The sequence below is a fragment of the Cygnus olor genome, chromosome Z (genome assembly GCF_009769625.2).
Source record: "Cygnus olor isolate bCygOlo1 chromosome Z, bCygOlo1.pri.v2, whole genome shotgun sequence".
Lineage (NCBI taxonomy): Eukaryota > Metazoa > Chordata > Aves > Anseriformes > Anatidae > Cygnus > Cygnus olor.
This window is the reverse complement of record NC_049198.1, coordinates 2,200,752-2,217,796: the sequence shown is the minus strand read 5'-3', so window position 1 is coordinate 2,217,796 and position 17,045 is coordinate 2,200,752. Positions and strand designations below refer to the sequence as shown.

Genomic DNA, 17,045 nt, shown 5'->3' with positions numbered 1-17,045 from the left:
CACTGCGTGTGCCCCACGACAGCCTTTAATAACGTACTTTAATTAATCCTGGAATCGCAAATGTGCTATTATGTGCCTTTTTTTTTTTTTTTTTTACCCCCAAACACGGGTCAGGGGAGTAAATAAAATCCACGTTGCTTATGCAGGGCCGTACCAGGAGTCTGTGGCAGTCCAGGAAATTAATCTCTTAATCATCCTGCCAATTTTATCTAGCGGCGAGAGCAGAGACCTGTGGCTGCCTGGGCTCTCTGGACTGATGAACCTACCTCAGCAGGGGAGCTGGGATACCTGTGCTCTAATCCCAGCAAATTATCAGCTCCTCCATTCACATTCCCACACAAGGAGCACCCAGGTGTCCTGGTAGTCGACCAAAAAGGAGCTAAATACTGACAAGAGAAGGTGAGGAGGAGGAAGAAGGTGGAAGAAACACTTAGGGAGGGACGGAAGTTGAAGAAAGGGGTGAAAAAGACAGGAGCTGGAGGAGAGATAGCAGAAGGTGAAAGGGAGGAGAAACATCCGCAGATAAGCGGCAACAAAGGCTCAAACAGAAAAATGTGAGAAAGCAGATAAAACATTTCTGAATCACAGAGCCCACGAGCAAGAAAGGGCACGAGGATATAAACGGATTCTTCCCTCCTCTTAAAAGCAAAGAGGAGAAAATAATGAAATGCAGACCGGAGAGCTGGCTCAGAGGAATGTCATGGGGCTGGCTTACTCCCACCTGGCCTCCTTGCATCACCCACTGCTCCTCCTGCATAAAAAACAACCTGGCCATTAATCCGGGGCTGCTTTGTCTGAAAATATTACTGGTGCTCTGGTCCCCCACTCTGTATGTTCAGACTACGGCACCGGAGGCAATCCAAGACAGTCCAAAGAGGCGGAGTTGCCACCAAAAGGATAACTAATAACCTTTTTTGTTTTTCCTCCAAGGATGACTTCAGACCTGCACAATTAAATCTGTGCAAGAAGAGGTCTCATGGACTAGCTTTGGGACCCTGATATTCCACAAGTCATCCAACAGCTGTCAGAATATACACAAGGCAGTATTAACTCTTTACTCTCTAGCCAGAGGAAAATAGATTCATAGATTTAACAGGGAAATCACCGAGCACCTTTTGTCTAAACACACACACAAAAAAAAAGGTTTTGCAAATATTTGCAGCTTGAAAGGTGTTTTAATAAAAGTTTGCCGAAACTCTTCTACAAAGTTTGTTTTTTTCTGACTTTAAATAACGCCTGCACATCGTTCACGGCATCATAATAATTATACTGCAGAGAACAGAGAGTAGTTTTGTATTAAAACGTCAGACACTCTGATTTAGATCTTGTCAAAGAAAGCAGAGCGGGGAAAAAAAAATTTAAAAATAGATTTCTTGTATTCAGTTAAATATTTTGAGTGTCACAGGGGAGAAGGGTCAAACGCAAATCAGTTACAAACACGCCTGGAAAAGGCTTTTAAAGGCAATCTAGAGTGAGCTAAAATGGCATAGTTAAGCGATCTTCTTGGGGGTTAGACATCAGTTTTCTTCTCAAAGGGTGAATTTTTGCTAGTTTCTCGTAAGGCCTTGACAGAACGTCCTGTACCCTTTCTTGATAGGCTCGCTCTTCTGCTAGACCCAATTCGTATTCTTGCTTCTTCTCTTCTTCCTCAGCATCACGGGCCTGTTGCTGATAGGCAATTTGAGCCCTGAGTCGCCCTTGGTATTCTTTCGCTTCCTTCGCTTTTCTGGAAACGACACGTAAATAGCTCGTTTATGAAGCGTGGGTTAAAAAAAAAAAAAAAAGTGTAACTTTTTTAATCTGTCATCATTCAACCTCACACCAAAGGAAGGTTCAAAACTCTTCTTAGGAGTTGAGAGTGACTTGTGCTACTACAAGCAAACCATACGTTGTTCAGAGCACCAATTCTGCTGCATATTACAGAGCAGACCACAAAATCAGTGCTTACCAAAAAAATACAAGCGCCAAGAACCACCCCCTGCCATCAGCACGCCTCCTCTGCCCCTCGCAGTGGCAGCAAGAGGCCGGAGAATGCGTCGGGTTTCAGTCCTCCCCTAGCTCTGGCTCACTGCTGAGGCAGCCTTACGCCCAGTTTCCACTCCCTCGTTGCGAAGGTAACAACGGTTACTGCCAACAGGCAAGGCAGGGCGCAGGCTCTTGTCCAGCTGTTGCGCTAACGCTGTGGGAAACGGCTGAAGAAATCGTTGTTCCACCCTACCTTGAGATTCACACGTTACTTTCACTGTCCTCCGGAGCAGCACTGGAAGCCTACCTACCTGCTCGGGAGTCACGCAGACTCGCTCGGGCTCTTGAAAAACCGACAGTTTAATCAAAATACGTGCGACACAGCGGAAGCACGCAGCGCTTACCGACCCACCGAATGCCCTCTTTGCTAAGCCAAGCGGATTCGAAGTGAAGTCCAGAACGTTTACTTGCAGAGGGTGAGATGTCTGCCACATCCAGGAGATGGTTGTCAATAAATTTAGCAGGGAACGCAAGCGATACTAGCTCCGGAAGGAGTTACTCGGTCACGTCCCATGAACGGGTGTGGAGAAAGGGCAGAAGTACAAAAGGGAAACGGAATGAGAGAAATAAGGCCCCTCGTCCTGGGTTTCGCATGACACCCAGAGGAACGTTTCGGCTACTGCGATTAAAAATATTCTCACCCCGAGGAACTGCAAGGTAAGGGGGAACCCCGTGCAGCTGGGTTATGGGGTCCGGTGTTTTGGTGGCTGACGCCGCGATTGTTCAAGGGAGGTGCGTGGGTGGCGTTTAGCAATAACTTGAAGACGCTCGTTCTCCTCGGTAAGTAACGACCTAACCTTTCATTAAGCCTTCCTCCTCGCACCTCAGCCACTCCTAACGACAGCTCGGGAATACGAGGGGATGTGTTTGATAAACACAATTAATAACGCAGTTTGGAACCGACAGGCTGCACCATGGCAGAGCCTCTGTGAAGGGAAAAAAGCCTACCCGGTGCTCCTACAAAGCTACTTAAAAATGAGGATTATCCAGCTCGCAAACTTAAAAAGGTTGATCTGCAATGCAATGAACCAACGGCATAAAGAAAAATACCTTGCACATTTTTCTTCCTCTACGTGTTTGAGTTCTGCGATGGCTTCAGCTAGTAACTTCTTCTCTTGAGCAAGTTCTTCCTGCTCCTTTGCGTTTCTCTGCACTGGAAAAACACAAAAATACTTTTAGAAGATAATGGCACTGCTGAGCTCGAGGGGAAAAGGAGACTGCATGCAAGCCAAGCAGCCTAAATAGCAAGCCTGAGCTTTGTTGTTTCTGAGGAGGCACCCAAACAATGGGAAGTGTATTCTCAGCTTATTTGCTTTTGTCTTGATAGCGAAGATTTAACACAACTTCAAGATAATAATATAATTAGTAATAAGAATTGCTTCCTCACGCAATCCTTGCTTTGTTCTGGTGACAGCAACGGGAAACGAGTGTAAGGACTGCCTGTAGGAGGAAAGTTTCAGAAGGAGATTCAGCGACAGCAGCGTTGCTGTCCACTCATCCATACAGCCCGTGCATACTGGGCCAGACGGTCTTCCCAAAAGCAGCGTGCCTTTGCCAAGCCTCACGTTCACGCAGTAAGTTTGGTGCACAGACAGCTATTATTACTTACTCTTCTCCTCAATCTGTAGCTGTCTCGTATCCAAGACCTCTTTCAGTAGCTGCTCTCTAGCCTCCTTTTCTAACCGCATTTGCTCGGCCTTCTTGGCCCAAACCTTCGCCCTCTCTTCCTCGAGGAACTCGTCCGCTTCTTTTTCTCGCTGTTTTTCCTCCTCCAGCTGTTGAGCCAGGTGTGCCCGGTAAGCCTGTTGCTCCTTGAACAGCTCCTGCTGCAAGCGCACAAACATTTGCAGGTTTGAGTAAAAGGGTTCAAAGGTGTATTTCAAAAAAGTCAAGAGAAGTGGTGGTTTGTGGCCAGTGTGGGAAGCAGGGGCCTCGAGCCGCGTTCCAAGCCCTGTCACCAGACGAGCTGCGCAGAACGCGTTTCCCAGGCAATCAACAAAGCCCGGACAAGAGCGTAAGGGAAGAACAAAAACAGAGCGATCCCTCTTAACAGCTCAGCTGCCTGCACCACAGAAATTTTGCAAATATTTTCCACGGCTGACACTCACCTCCATTAGAAGCCACGTAAACGCAATAACGAGTAAACACCGTCTCTTCTAATTTTGTGCCAAGGTCTAACTGGCTGAAGATTACAGAGAAAGTCTATAAAACTTTCCTAACCCACACGATCTTCCAAATACCTTGAGCAGAGTGAAGAACACAGCTCCCTGCTCTGTTATCAAGTTACCTTGAGATCCGTTTTCACCTTGAAGTTGGACAATCTACTTGTTCTAAATTCAAAAATTGACAGGTACATCCACGGTTTCATAGCCTCCCCGAGATATTCCACGGGAAACTTTGCACCTATACATCTAGCTAGTAATAAAACATTTTAAACTGTTTCTTAGTAGTCTAATAAACCAGAACACGTCAAATATTTACTTTCCTCTGCAATTCCAAATATTTAATAAATCAGGTCCGTGAGACAGACAAACAAAAAAGCTTCCCCAATCTCCATTGCATCCATGCAGTGTAAGGACTAAAAACCTCACGTGGTTTATACCGAAGGAAATCAGCGTGGAGGGGCAGGAATCCAGGATTTTCTATAAACCCCCATTTTTCATCTAGACTGGTAGCTTTGCTGATCGCAAGACGGGATTTAAAGTCCTTGCTGCGATTTTGACAGATAATGGGTTTCTTTAGAGAAGCAGAGTGCCGGCACGAAGAGAGGCACCAGGCTACGCGACAGAAGAATCGCCTTGATCACAGAAAAGGTCTTGCGTCTGATCTCATTTATACTGTGCAGCTCCACAAAGAGCAACAATATTAGTCCAGGTGAGGCGCTGTCCCAAAACTTCAAAATTAAAACCTGTAGCCCTTACTTTTCTTTTCATTTTCTCCTCAGGGTCTTCCTCAGGTTTCCAAGGAGATTTTTCTAAGGTTTTCATCTCAAGGGCAAGCTCGCCTTCTTTTTCTTCATTAAGCCGCTTCCTCTTGTCCTCTGCTGCGCGGAGCAACATATCCCTGCATTCCTTCTGCTTCTGTAATTTCTCCACTTGAAGTTTTTCATTTTCTCGTTTAAGCAGCTGCTGTTGTTCTTCCTACAAAAGGAAAAATAGCCCGCTTGCAAAATCGTTCCATAACTTCAAACAAAGCGACGGCTAGGATTAGTTTATTTGGAACACCGAAGAGCAAAGATAAATATTAAAAAACATTATTATTTCTAAAAATAGAGAATTTTGGAGTTAGTGTTATCCATTAAAGTTGTTAAAGTATCAACGTTTTACCATATCGTTCCTTAGAATTCAGGATTTTCTCTTTAATTATCACAGGAATGCCTGACATCCAGACTCCAAATACCTCAGGCAGACAGTCAGACATCCCTTCAGAGAAACCGGTATCTTGGCAGCACGTATAATCTACATCCAACTCTTTAAACATAGCCACAACCACTAACCAGTATCAGAACCCCGTGTTCCTCCCATTTCTGCATATGTTATCTGTTTACGTTCTCATAAAGCACCCACTCTGACTCTTGAAGCGTTTCGAAGCCAAAGCTACACTGCTATCTGCCCGACCAGCCCGATTTACTTTCAGAAGCCGGAAGAACAGCTTTGAAACTCAGGATATATTATTTGAGACACTGAATAAGGAACCCAACGGTGAAGCTGTAGGAAAGTAGCTAAGGATGGGACCCTCTGAAGAAAGCTTTTTGTTGTTTTCCAGAAATTAAACCGCTTCACCACAAATTTCTGTTCTTGATGGAGCTCAAAACAGCTGTCTTCAGGGGAAGCTACGAAGCCTCCTATTCTAATTTCTTTTTCTATTTCCTCTATTTTTATTTTTATTTTTTCTGAAAAGGCCAGTTAAGTAGAAGCGTTTTTATTTTGGGAGGGCTGGCAGCGCCTTAAAAATCGTTACAAGAAAAGAATTTTCTTCTGCATCGTTTTAAACGAGCGAAACATTGCAGTCTAGCTTGGAATAAGGACTCGACTTGGAATAAGACTCGACTTACAGCCAGGATTTTTAGAGCTTCGGAGTCGTTATTGCCATTATTTTTAAAAAATATTGTCATTATTTTTAAAAAGCAGTGGAATATTTGTCTTGCCCATATCAGCTTTCAGTGCCCTGCACGACCATCCAATTGCTACACATAACCAGCTGCAAAATGAAGACGAAGTCTGAACTAAATCACAAAGTCAACGCTGAACAATGCTCCACTGAAGTCAGCTCAACTCTATCAGGTCCAGAATGGGAAGAGACAAGGACACAAGAGGGTAATCACCAGAACAGTTGGACCGAGTGAGCCAAATGCCTCCCACGATGTGGCACCCCTAAATAGGAGGCAGCTCTTAGACGCTGCTTGCAAAGTCCTATCTGTTTAAGACTGGACTTTGAAAATAAAAAAAAAAAATAAAAGACGGAAGGATGGAAAGACAGAATGTAGATTCCAAAATCCAGTCAGCTGGGGAGCAAGCAGTAGGGGTGTTTCACACGCACGTCTCCTCGTGTACGTGTCAGGGCCCCGAGTGCACCACCAGGCTCTGCAACCTCCCCCTGCAGGGGTCTGGCTGCCAGTGCTCACAGCTCTGTTGGATCAGAGTGCTGGGGAGGAGCGGGGAGAAAAGGGGCTGAGAACGGTCCCTCGGGAGCTGCAGGTAGGCTCAGGCTCACTCCTGGTGCCCAATCTGCGATTTGGGCCCTTGGAAGACCCTGCTAACTGGCAGCCAGCCTGCTCCGCTCCCTGTGCTCCTGGCAGGGAGACCAGCACACCTACCCTCAGCTCCCGGCAGCCGCTCCCTCTCGCTGCTCCCTCGCAGCGTACGTACCGTGCGTTACAGCTGGGACGCTAGAATCCATCCCCCAGGAAACTGGAATTCAGAATACGTCTGGCAAAAAAATAAGCTTACCACCATTTCCATTTCCCACAAAGGCTTTTGGAAGCTTTGAATGCTAAAATCCATTACATGCTAAGTTTCAAAGGACGTTTTTCCCTCTGTAAACAGGAACGCATTTGCCACGGCCCTGGAAAAGAGGCTTAGCATAACAGGAGAGTCTCGGATACTAATGGAACCAGCGAAGACACAAACGAGGTATGGATTAATCCACACGTCTAGTAAGCCTAACATTAGAAGGGACCTTCAAAGACCACTGAATTGAGGACGATATGGAAAATTACCAGCAGTCGAGCCTCTTCTTCCTTCAGCCGCTTCGCCTCCTCTTTGTGAGCACTGAGCACTGCTACCTGGGCGCTGAGGACGTCCAGGATTTCCCGATTCTGTTCGGACAATTTCTGCGTATCCGCCGCCTCTCGCCTTTCCTTAGCCAACCTGTCTTCCTTCCAAAGCTCTGCAAACATCTGCTCCTCCTCCTCCTGCTGTCTTTTCAGTTCCTCCTTCAGAGTTAGCTGGGCCAGCCGGTCCGTACACAATTCCTTCTGATGCTTCTTCACCCACCGCACGCGGAGCTCATCGCATTGTTCTCTGAATGGCAAAAGAAAGGTTAAAAAAGGAAAAAGTGGGTCGGGGGGTTCGAAATAATAAGCAAATTTGGAGATCCATGACAGATGGAGGGCTCTAGCTCATGACTACATGGAAGACTGCAGCTCAGGATGCTGATTCCTGCACCTGGTCTGGCACTGATTCCCCCTGAGTCATAAGGAATGACTGAAAACCTGATTTCATGGAGATTTTGACATTAATGACTCGAAAAGCAGGTCCTGTATTGGCATTTGTTTAAAAAAAACCCACACATGCACAATATATATGCGTATACTCACCGTATATTCCTTTATATATACAATGCATGTGCATATATAGAGTCAGAACATGAATTATGTGGGATTTTTTATATACACACGCATATTTTTAACATATAAAACACACTTGTTCAAACACTCAGGTTGCTCTTCATTCAAATAAAGACCTAGACTAGGTTTACTAGTCGCTTAAAAGCTCAAGTCCCAATCTGAAAACAAATTAAGAGCAGAAATTTAGGTTACACTGCTAAACAAGAACCACTAGAATTTTATTAAATATGAAGTTTTGTGGCATATTTCATAGAAGTTGCAGTATTTCTTTTGTGTTCTTTTACGTTTTATTTCTTTTTAATTTTTTTTCTTTTAAAATTTATTTTCTTTTTATTTTTAAACGACCAAACAAAATCGAACCTGAACAAACGTTTTAAACCCGTTTTAAAACCAGGACGTGGACTTTCCCACGCTCAGAACGCGAAACGAGCCGAAAATGGTAGAGGTCTACAAGCAGTAAGGGTCTCTGAGCCCTAAGGGTGTGCGACAGACACACGTCCGTGCCCGTGCCGTAAAGCTGGAAGATAGCTCACGATTTCCTGCTGAATGAAACCATCTTCTGCAGATCATCGCAACGCTATTTCCGAATTCACAGCAGACATCGCAAGAAATCTGCGACTGCATCGGGAGCCGCCGCGTGACAGCGGCAGGTATCTGTGCCACGTGAAATATTATTACTTTACACAACGTTTGTCTGACAATCCCACGTCGCAAAAACATTAAACACCCCTCAGGCAACTATTTCACGGTACTATCGTTCTCAACACGAGGATAGTGATTTAATTTTCATCACTACGGTAACGAAAAAAAATCTGAATGAATTCTATTACCTAGGATATATAAAAGTCTACACGTGTGTAAAAATAAGTAAGATTTTTAAACATAAAAGCAACACTAAGCTTGCCGCCGCTAAAGTAAAACATTTAGCGGTTTGCTTTTTCATCCTCTGCAGCTCTGCTACGGATTTGTCTTTGCAAAGTCTTAATTTTTCCTGACGATTCCTCAGTCCAATAAAGCTGCTGTCTCTACTTAAGCTCACATCTGTTTTCCCTGGCCTGGGTTTTGGATATAAAGAGTAACGCTCCTCTCGATTCTGGGGCCAGATACCAGGGGTTCACACCTACACGGAGGCTCGCGCTCACAAGCTCGGAGGCTCACGGACACGCGGTTGAGGCAACTGCCAAGGTGTAATAATTACACGGGGGCTACCAGGATCTTCCAAAGCTTCGCCAATAACGCTCCCTGGTAAGCCGGCCCAATAAAAATTATTTATGGCTTATAAACTGCAAAATTCTCACTTGGCTTGATATTCAGGAGGCATTTCTGACCTTTTAACCTGGCCTAGAAGAGACAACTGTAATCTGTCAAGCCCCCCTTCACTAGCATCTGATCTCTAAAATAAAACCTCCCACAGTCAGCATTTTTCTTACGTTTTTAACCCTGGGATCGTTCTTCCGACTCCCAGGTAGACGTTAATGGTGATTACAGACTACTGGACTAATTGGTATTCATGAAAAACACGTTTCTCAAATGTTCTGAGAAAAATATACCACAATTAAGATTGGGAACCTTACGCCGTTAGAAAGACCTGCGTTACCTTAACACAACGGGTTCAAAGTTCTCCCAGCAGTGAAAGAACAAAGAATTACTTCTTCTTTTTCACGTTTATAAACTCATCTGAATTTAACCGGGCTCTCGGAGAAGAAGAGAAGTTAAATAAAAGCTTGGCACGGTTCGAATTTTAATATAAAGTCACTCTGTAATTGCTTGATTTCACCAAAATAAATTCCTTTCGAGCGGCTTGTAGAGCGACGTATAAACATCTGCTCGCCCAGATGGCTGCTTTTCTTCCTCACTTTGCTACCCTAAGCTCCTTAACGTTCAAATTGTGCCTGCATGGAGCCACTTCCCAAAGACGGAAAGTGCGTTTATTCCCCGCCCCTCCCAGTTATTTCTTCATCTTATGGCCGCCGTGCCCAGTCGCTGCGGTAACAACGTCCTCTGCGTGAATGCTCCTGATGTTACCGCAAGGAAAAGGAGGTGAGTGAGGTTTTATGCCAGTTTTAAGACGCTGCAGGTTGTTTTTTCTTAAAGATACCACTGAGTGGCAGACAAAAGACTGCTCAAGCCCCCGGTGAAACCCTCCACCCTTTCCCACTGGGTTCAGCGTTCAGTTTTGCAGAGGGAAAGGGCAGGATTACATTAATATCATTTCATCCCTCCCTCAGGAAACCAGATTTCCAAGAGCTGAACGAGTCAGATGTGATGCCAAGGCCTCGGGAGCTGAGGAGCACGTGCAAATCTTAACGGCGTTCAAAGGTCGCTGCCAAACTTGGCGTCCAGGCAAGATTTGGCAGGGGATTTCAGGTTGCGCTACAACTTCAGCTTGCTGGTGTCCTTGAAAAGGGGGCAATAAATAAAAACAGCCATCTTGGGCAATCCCAGCTTCTCAAGGACTTTCCACATATGAGCTTAATAAGCATGATTTAGGCCAAATAAACCTTCCATGATTTGGCGGGGGCGGGGGGGATGCCCACACAGGACAAGGATTTCTGCACTTCGTCATCTTCTTGTTAGGTTGCTGTTTAGTATTTACTTCCCCAAACTCTATTTTACATTGTTCTGGACCTACCTGAATTGCTGCTCCCGTTTTTCAGCCACCAGCTGCTGTCTTTCTTTCTCCCTCTCCTCTCTCAATAATCTTGCTCGCTCCCTCATTTTTGCTTGCTTCTCCAGGAGAGTCTCTTCAGACGATTCCATCTCAGCGAAGTACTTATTTTCCTCCGCCTCCAGAAGCTCGCGAAGCCTGAAATGAAGAAAACACTTCAATAAAAACCAGAACAACTCATCTGTTGAACGATTAAGTAATGAACTGCACTCTTCCCCTCACATTTATGCGTCCCTGTAAAGATGGCAAGGGGATCTTTGGCAGCTCAGCACCAAGCCTGGTGAAATTTAACACTGGGAAGGCAAAGTCCTGCACCTGGGGGGGAAGAACCCTGCGCCTGGGGACACGCTGGGGCTGACCGGTGGCGATGAACGAGCTGAACAGAAGCCAGAACACAGAGACGATGAAGGGAACGGAGTGGTTTTTGTTTGAGGGGAGGCTGAGGGAGCTGGGAGCGGTCAGCCCGGAGAGGAGAAGGCCCCAGGGGGAGCTCATCAAGTGTGTACGAGTCTCCCACAAAAAAGAGGGAGGCTCTTCGGAGTGCCCAGTGACAGGACAAGAGAGAACTGGCACAAAGCGAAACGTGAAATTCCACCTGTCCACAAAGGAACAGGTTTTTCTTGTGAGGGTGGCCACATGCAGAACAGGCTGCCCAGAAATTCTGTGGACACTCCGTGTCCGGAGATAACCAAAACCCGACAGGACACGGTGCTGAGCAGCCTGCGCTAGGTGATCTCAGAAGATCTCAGCGGGTTCCTTCCAGTTCACAGCCGCAAAGCCGCTTACTATAAAAAGAACAACTGAGAAACCGTTCGTTTTTTTTTTTTTTCCTCTAAGATCAGCACAGCTCGATTCTGCTGCGGTTTCGGTTTTTAGCTTTTCCTTGTTGTGAATTGTACTGGTAACAAGAGCCCAAAAGCTCCTCTTTGCTCTGCGTTGCTGCCTGCCTGACAAATAAGCGTGCCCACGCTTTCCATTCCAAGGAATAACGAAGGCCATGCCGTAATGCCAGGGGTAAGGCACAGAGCCGAGCTCTACTGAGTGTTTTTCCCCCCTAATCACTCCTCTAAGCACACAGTTAAGTGGAAAATAGCAGGGCAGACACTGATTTTAGCTCCTTGCTTGCTACCTCTCTCTTCTGTCATCAGTCCCTGCCCGATACTCCTGCATCGCCGCCTCAACCTTTCTCCGCACAGCTCCGTGCAGCCATTTCTGCTCGCTGCGTTGCTGCCACTCGTGGACGCTGCGGCACTGCCTGTAGAGCTTTAGGAGAGCGGCGTATTCCAGGAGCTCCTGTTCTTTCTCTCTGCGGGCCAAGGCAAAATTTGCACTTCTTCGTTCTTTAGGAGGCTTGGCTCTCTGTAACAGAAAGAATGTCTGATGAAATTACAATTATTCTTTTTTTTTAATTGAGTTGGGGACCGAGTCCATACGGGTTTATGGTAACCAGGGGTAACACAGAGCCCAAAACACAGAATCACAGAATCGTCTAGGTTGGAAGAGACCTCCAAGATCACCCAGTCCAAGCTCTGACCTAACACTAACAAGTCCTCCACTGAACCATATCACTAAGCTCTACATCTAAACGCCTTGTAAAGACCTCCAGGGATGGTGACTCAACCACTTCCCTGGGCAGCCCATTCCAATGCCTAACAACCCTTTCAGTAAAGAAGTTCTTCCTAATATCCAACCTAAACCTCCCCTGGCGCAACTTTAGCCCATTCCCCCTCGTCCTATCACTGGGCACGTGGGAGAATAGACCAACCCCCACCTCGCTACGGCCTCCTTTAAGGTACCTGTAGAGAGCAATAAGGTTGCCCCTGAGCCTCCTCTTCTCCAGGCTGAACAATCCCAGCTCCCTCAGCCGCTCCTCGTAAGACTTGCTCTCCAGACCCCTCACCAGCTTCGTTGCCCTTCCCTGGACTCGCTCGAGCACCTCCATGTCCTTCTTTTAGTGAAACGCCCAAAGCTAAACACAGTACTCGAGGTGCGGCCTCACCAGAGCCGAGTACAGGGGGACAATCACTCCCCTAGCCCTGCTGGCCGCAGTTTCTGATACAAGCCAGGATGCTGTTGGCCTTCTTGGCCACCTGAGCACACTGCTGGCTCACATTCAGCCGAAAACCGGCACAAGAGCAGCACGAAAGGCCTGGAGGAGCTACAACTTGCATGTTTATCCACCTCGTACCTCAAATCTCAACCTGTCCACCTCAGCGGGACCACCCTGACGGCCTTACCCGCCCCGACCCGGCCACACGCCCTCAGCCCGGGCTTGGCCTCGCCGCCTGCTGGCCCCGCGGCCAGCCCCACGCCAAGAGGCACCCGCTGGGGGTCCCCGGATCCCGGTGGCGGCTCCCGGCCGCTCACCAGCGCCACGGCGTGCGGGCCGGGCCCCAGCACCTCCCGCCGCCACCCCGGGCCCCTCCGCGCCGTCATGGCGGCCGCCGCCTCTGCCGTTGCCATGGCGAAGCGGAAGTGACCTCACGACGCAAGGGACGCTCAGAGCGGGCGGGAGCCCGGCCGGGCGGAGGGGGGCCGCGCATGCGCAGTGCGCCCGCGCCGCCTGAGAGGGCACAAAATGGCGGCCGGGGGTGGGGGTGTTGTCATGTCGTCACGTCGCGATGTCGCCTGTCGCCACAACGCGTCGCGGGTTGGGGTTGCTCGGCGAGAATGCGGCTCCCTGCGCCCTCCCGCGGCTCCTGAGAGGGGTTGGGGCTGGTGCGCGGCTCCCAGCAGCGCCTCAGGAGCTGCGGTTGCTTCAGGTTCGTTGCCCACAGTGAGTTCGCTTGGAAGCCGAGGGACAGAGACAGTGCCAAGAGCTTCGCTTCCCGGCAGATAATCAGGACTGGGCTGATAACGAGTTGGTAAACATGATCCGAAGGCAGAAGGGTTTAAAGCTTGTTTTTATCCTACTGAAATATGTGTGCTGTGCGTATTTCAGGTCTTAGTAACGTTAATTCTGCACTATCAAACACAGCTGTATGATAGGGAGCATTCACACACCCCATTATATGTCATACCACTGCTGCAGTGCTCAAACAACTGGAATCTTCAGGGTTTATTTTAGTAGAGTTTTACTCTGTCATCCTGTTCTGACTGACTCCTGGAGGTGTTTGGGAAAGAGAAACAACTTCAGCGAACAGCGTCTTTTTTTTCCCTGAGGTGAAAACCCCTATTTACATGCTGAGAGGGCTGAATTTCTTGGTAGACTGTAGTTTTGATAATATCTGTGGGAAAAGTTAATGGGAGATGTTGCCTTAGTCAACATTTACACCAAAACATGAGCTAATTTTATGTATAATACAGTAAAGAAATGTGCAGTGTTTCACCTGTTTAAAATTTGAATTAAACAATGGAGCTGTGGATCCTCCAATCCCGCTATTAATTCTTTCTTTAAGTCCCTCCACCACTTGTAAAAAAGATTTATTCCTAATTTTAGCATTAAGGTATGGATAGATTGTGATTTTATTCGTATTTTACATTAACATTTGATGAGAAATCAGATTGTCCTTAGTTCCCGTGCCAAAGGGGGTCTTGGTCACTGCATTCTCCAGGGTTTCCCCATGGGGAGAACATATATAGGATATATATAGCATATATTCTGTCCTTTATTTGCTGGCTTGGATCCCCGAGGGAGTGTTGTAACTGCCTGTTCCTAGGTTGTGTAAACAGTTTGGGGGTTTTTTTCTGTTCTAGCAGGAGCCACCCCCTTTTGTAATGTGACTGGCATTGTCAGTGCCTTTATCGGGTCAGGGCAGTCACTTTAATAGATTTGTCCTAACAAAATGGTAAAAATCCCTTGTAACTATCTACACAAGCCCTGAAGCAACAGGGGATGTTGTGGGGACTTTTTGGGCGGCCAAGTTCCCATTGGGCAACAATGCAGCCCAAAAAATGTTTTAAATTCTGTAAAGAGTAGATCCTGGGAGACATTCTGGCCCTTTCTATCCCCTGCCAGCTTTTAATCCAGACCCTGTAGGAAAGCACGAACTCCGTCAAAGGCACTGAAGAGGGATTCTCCTTTCTGAAACCTCTCGCTAAGGAGCAGCCCGAGAACTTTACAAGAAAAAAAAAAAAAAAACACATTTTATGCTCAGCGAGGGGCGGGTAGGGCAGCACCACGTGGCAAACTCGGCAAACGGGATTTCCTCGCGTGGATTCCGCAGCGGTTTTAACCGTTGCCTTTTTGTGCCAGGAGGGAAAACCCAGGCGAGGACAGTAGGGCCTTTTTGTTTTTTTTTTTCTCTCTTAGAGGAAGTACAAGAGGTTGATTGATATCGCCTGATGAATAATTGCCTCGTTGTACAAAAGAAACCTTTCACTTCTTTCTCCAAGAGAAAAATTAATGATTTTTAAGTCAAGCAAAGCCCTCCCCGCCCCTCATAAAAGATGAAACCTTTCTTACAGTGGTTTCTTATTCCTTTTGTGTGGTACTGTGGCAGCTGCGTGGGCCAGCACTTGAACACACCAGTTCCCTTCCTTCTACACGATCAAAAGCCCTGCAGATGCTTTGGGCTTCCCAGGCAGGGACTCGAGAAGCCCACAGTTCCTCCCCGGTTCTGAATTCCCCCGGGGTTTCCTCACTGATCACACTCCAGACCGTCTCCAGTTCCACCGGTCATGCTTCCTTTCAATCCCTCCTGCCAGAGCTTCCAGGCAATCTTCAAAATACACACTTAAGAAAATCCTAACTCCCGGCTTTTTTTATTTTTTTTTAAGGTCCATCGGGTACCTTTATTCATTTTCCTGAAGGGATTTGCTGATCGCTCACATTCACATGATCGTCTGAGTCAGAGACAGGAGACGCAACCACGCTGAGCGCGAGCAGCAGAGATCAGAACTTTTACTAGCACGTGTTTTCAGGCATGAGCTCAAAATCGAGCCTTTCCTTCACTCGTGTCCCAAACTACCAAACTTTGAAGTTTTGCTGGTAATAAGTCCTGTAGCCTAAGAGTTCCGCAGATGTTCAATCGTGCGGCTCTAAGTTAGCTCTCATCGTTCTACAGGGTTATCTTTACTAAAACACTTGTTTCTTTCACAGATCTGCCTCCCCTTGGAATCATATGGAAGGAGGATGGAAGCTAGGACAGGTTTAGGTTCTAACACTCCTGACACTGGTGCCATGAGACAAAATTCTTTACCCCTGACCCCCACATCAGAAGGTTGTGGCAAAGATCAGCTGCTGTTCCTCTCCTTTCTGTCTCTCAAGCTTTAAAGAGCAAAGAGTAACCACAGAAAGGGAACGCAGCACGAAAGAGGGGTGAATGATCCCAGCATGAAATGATTAGCACAGACATGTACAGTTTATTTTAGGGCTGCCCCAGGAGGTCATTTACAAATTTCAGTGGATCTGGCCATAAAACTGCAGCCAGTTCTGAAAAACTCCACGTCGGAACAATTTCCCTACTGTAAAAAGGAGAAAATGTGATTTTTTGTTGCTGAAAAAAATACTATTCTTTTTTTAGTACTGGGACAAGACTTGAGCCTTTAACCCAGCCGGAATATTTAAAGAGGAACTGAAAATAAATTTGAATTTTGAGACTTTTTGCTAATTCAATGATCATTCAAAGGTTCCTTCAGTGTAGCTAAAAAGCTCTCTCTACATTTTCCTTCTCGATATTTCTACATTTTCCAGGGATTGAGTTTTTTAAACGGTTTTGAGAAATAAGATCACGCGGTGGTGGAGGTGCTTTTGCGTCATCCTCACATGCCAATCGCAGGAAGCTGCCCCCAGCCGCCCACGTTGCGACGGGCAGTGTGACTTTTGCACCGCCGGTCACCAAAATGTCAGTGGTAATCTGGCGGCTGGCACGAGGAGAAGCGCTGATGAAAGGTTAGATCCAAGTGGAGAATGAGGAAAGGGCAGGTTCCACAGAGATTATTTAAGTTCATGCTTTTCCTGTGAAGTTTGATGGGCTTTGTCCTAGATGACTTCAAAACTGTTGCCAGTGGTGGCAGGGCTGTCTGTTGAGGGCTTTCGGGAGGGAGATTGGACAGAAAAGGGGCAGACAGGATCCATTTGAAGAAAAAGAAAAAAAAGGAAAGGAAGGGAAAGGAAAGGAAAAGAGAAAAAAGAAAGAAAAGAAAAAAGGAAAAGAAAAAAAGGGAAAGAAACAAGAAAAAGGAAGGAAAGAAGAGAAGAAAAAAGGAATAGAAAAGAAAAGGAGAAAAAGGGAAAAGAAGAAGAGAAGAAAAAGGAAAAGAAAAGAGAAAAGAGGAAAAAAGAAAAAAGGAAAAGAAAAGAGAAGAAAAAAGGAAAAGAGAAAAGAGGAAAAAAGGAAAAAAGAAAAGAGAAGAAAAGAAGAAAAAAGGAAAAGAAAAAAGGAAAAGAAAAGAAACGAGAAAAAGAGAAGAAAAGAAGAGAAAAAGAGAAGAGAAGAGAAAAAGAAGAGAAGAAAAGAAACAAGAAAAGAGAAAAAGAAGAGAAGAAAAGAGAAAAAGAGAAGAGAAAAAGAAGAGAAGAAAAGAAACAAGAAAAGAGAAAAAGAAGAGAAGAAAAGAGAA

General features: G+C 46.4%; 1 protein-coding gene and 1 long non-coding RNA gene across 3 annotated transcripts; one reads left to right on the top strand and one right to left on the bottom strand.

The window, feature by feature from the left end:
• Positions 1 to 1,155: 1,155 nt before the first annotated feature.
• Positions 1,156 to 13,035, bottom strand: CFAP53 (cilia and flagella associated protein 53). Of its 2 annotated transcripts, none has more exons than XM_040541389.1 (8): positions 12,909 to 13,035; positions 11,671 to 11,900; positions 10,506 to 10,679; positions 7,244 to 7,547; positions 4,947 to 5,165; positions 3,635 to 3,851; positions 3,076 to 3,178; positions 1,156 to 1,726 (listed from the first exon to the last, which is right to left on the bottom strand). In XM_040541389.1, exons 1-8 carry the CDS (start codon positions 13,002 to 13,004, stop codon positions 1,477 to 1,479), a joined length of 1,593 nt encoding a protein of 530 aa, XP_040397323.1. In that variant the 5' UTR covers positions 13,005 to 13,035; the 3' UTR covers positions 1,156 to 1,476. The 2 variants fall into 2 exon arrangements, with proteins under 2 accessions (XP_040397323.1, XP_040397325.1); XM_040541391.1 differs by having other exon boundaries at positions 3,635 to 3,848.
• Positions 12,909 to 16,588, top strand: LOC121061920. Its single transcript, XR_005815332.1, has 2 exons — positions 12,909 to 13,303; positions 15,261 to 16,588. It is a non-coding gene; the product is annotated as an uncharacterized LOC121061920 (long non-coding RNA).
• The last annotated feature ends 457 nt before the right edge of the window (positions 16,589 to 17,045 follow it).

Coding starts and splice junctions, on each gene's coding strand:
- CFAP53 (XM_040541389.1), bottom strand. CDS start 13,004: ATGGCAACGGCAGAGGCGGCGGCCGCCATGACGGCGCGGAGGGGCCCG. Junction 5,166..7,243: donor AAGAAGAGGCTCGACTGCTG/GTAATTTTCCAT, acceptor TTCCTTTTGTAG/GAAGAACAACAGCAGCTGCT. Junction 1,727..3,075: donor GAGGAAGAAAAATGTGCAAG/GTATTTTTCTTT, acceptor TGTCGTTTCCAG/AAAAGCGAAGGAAGCGAAAG.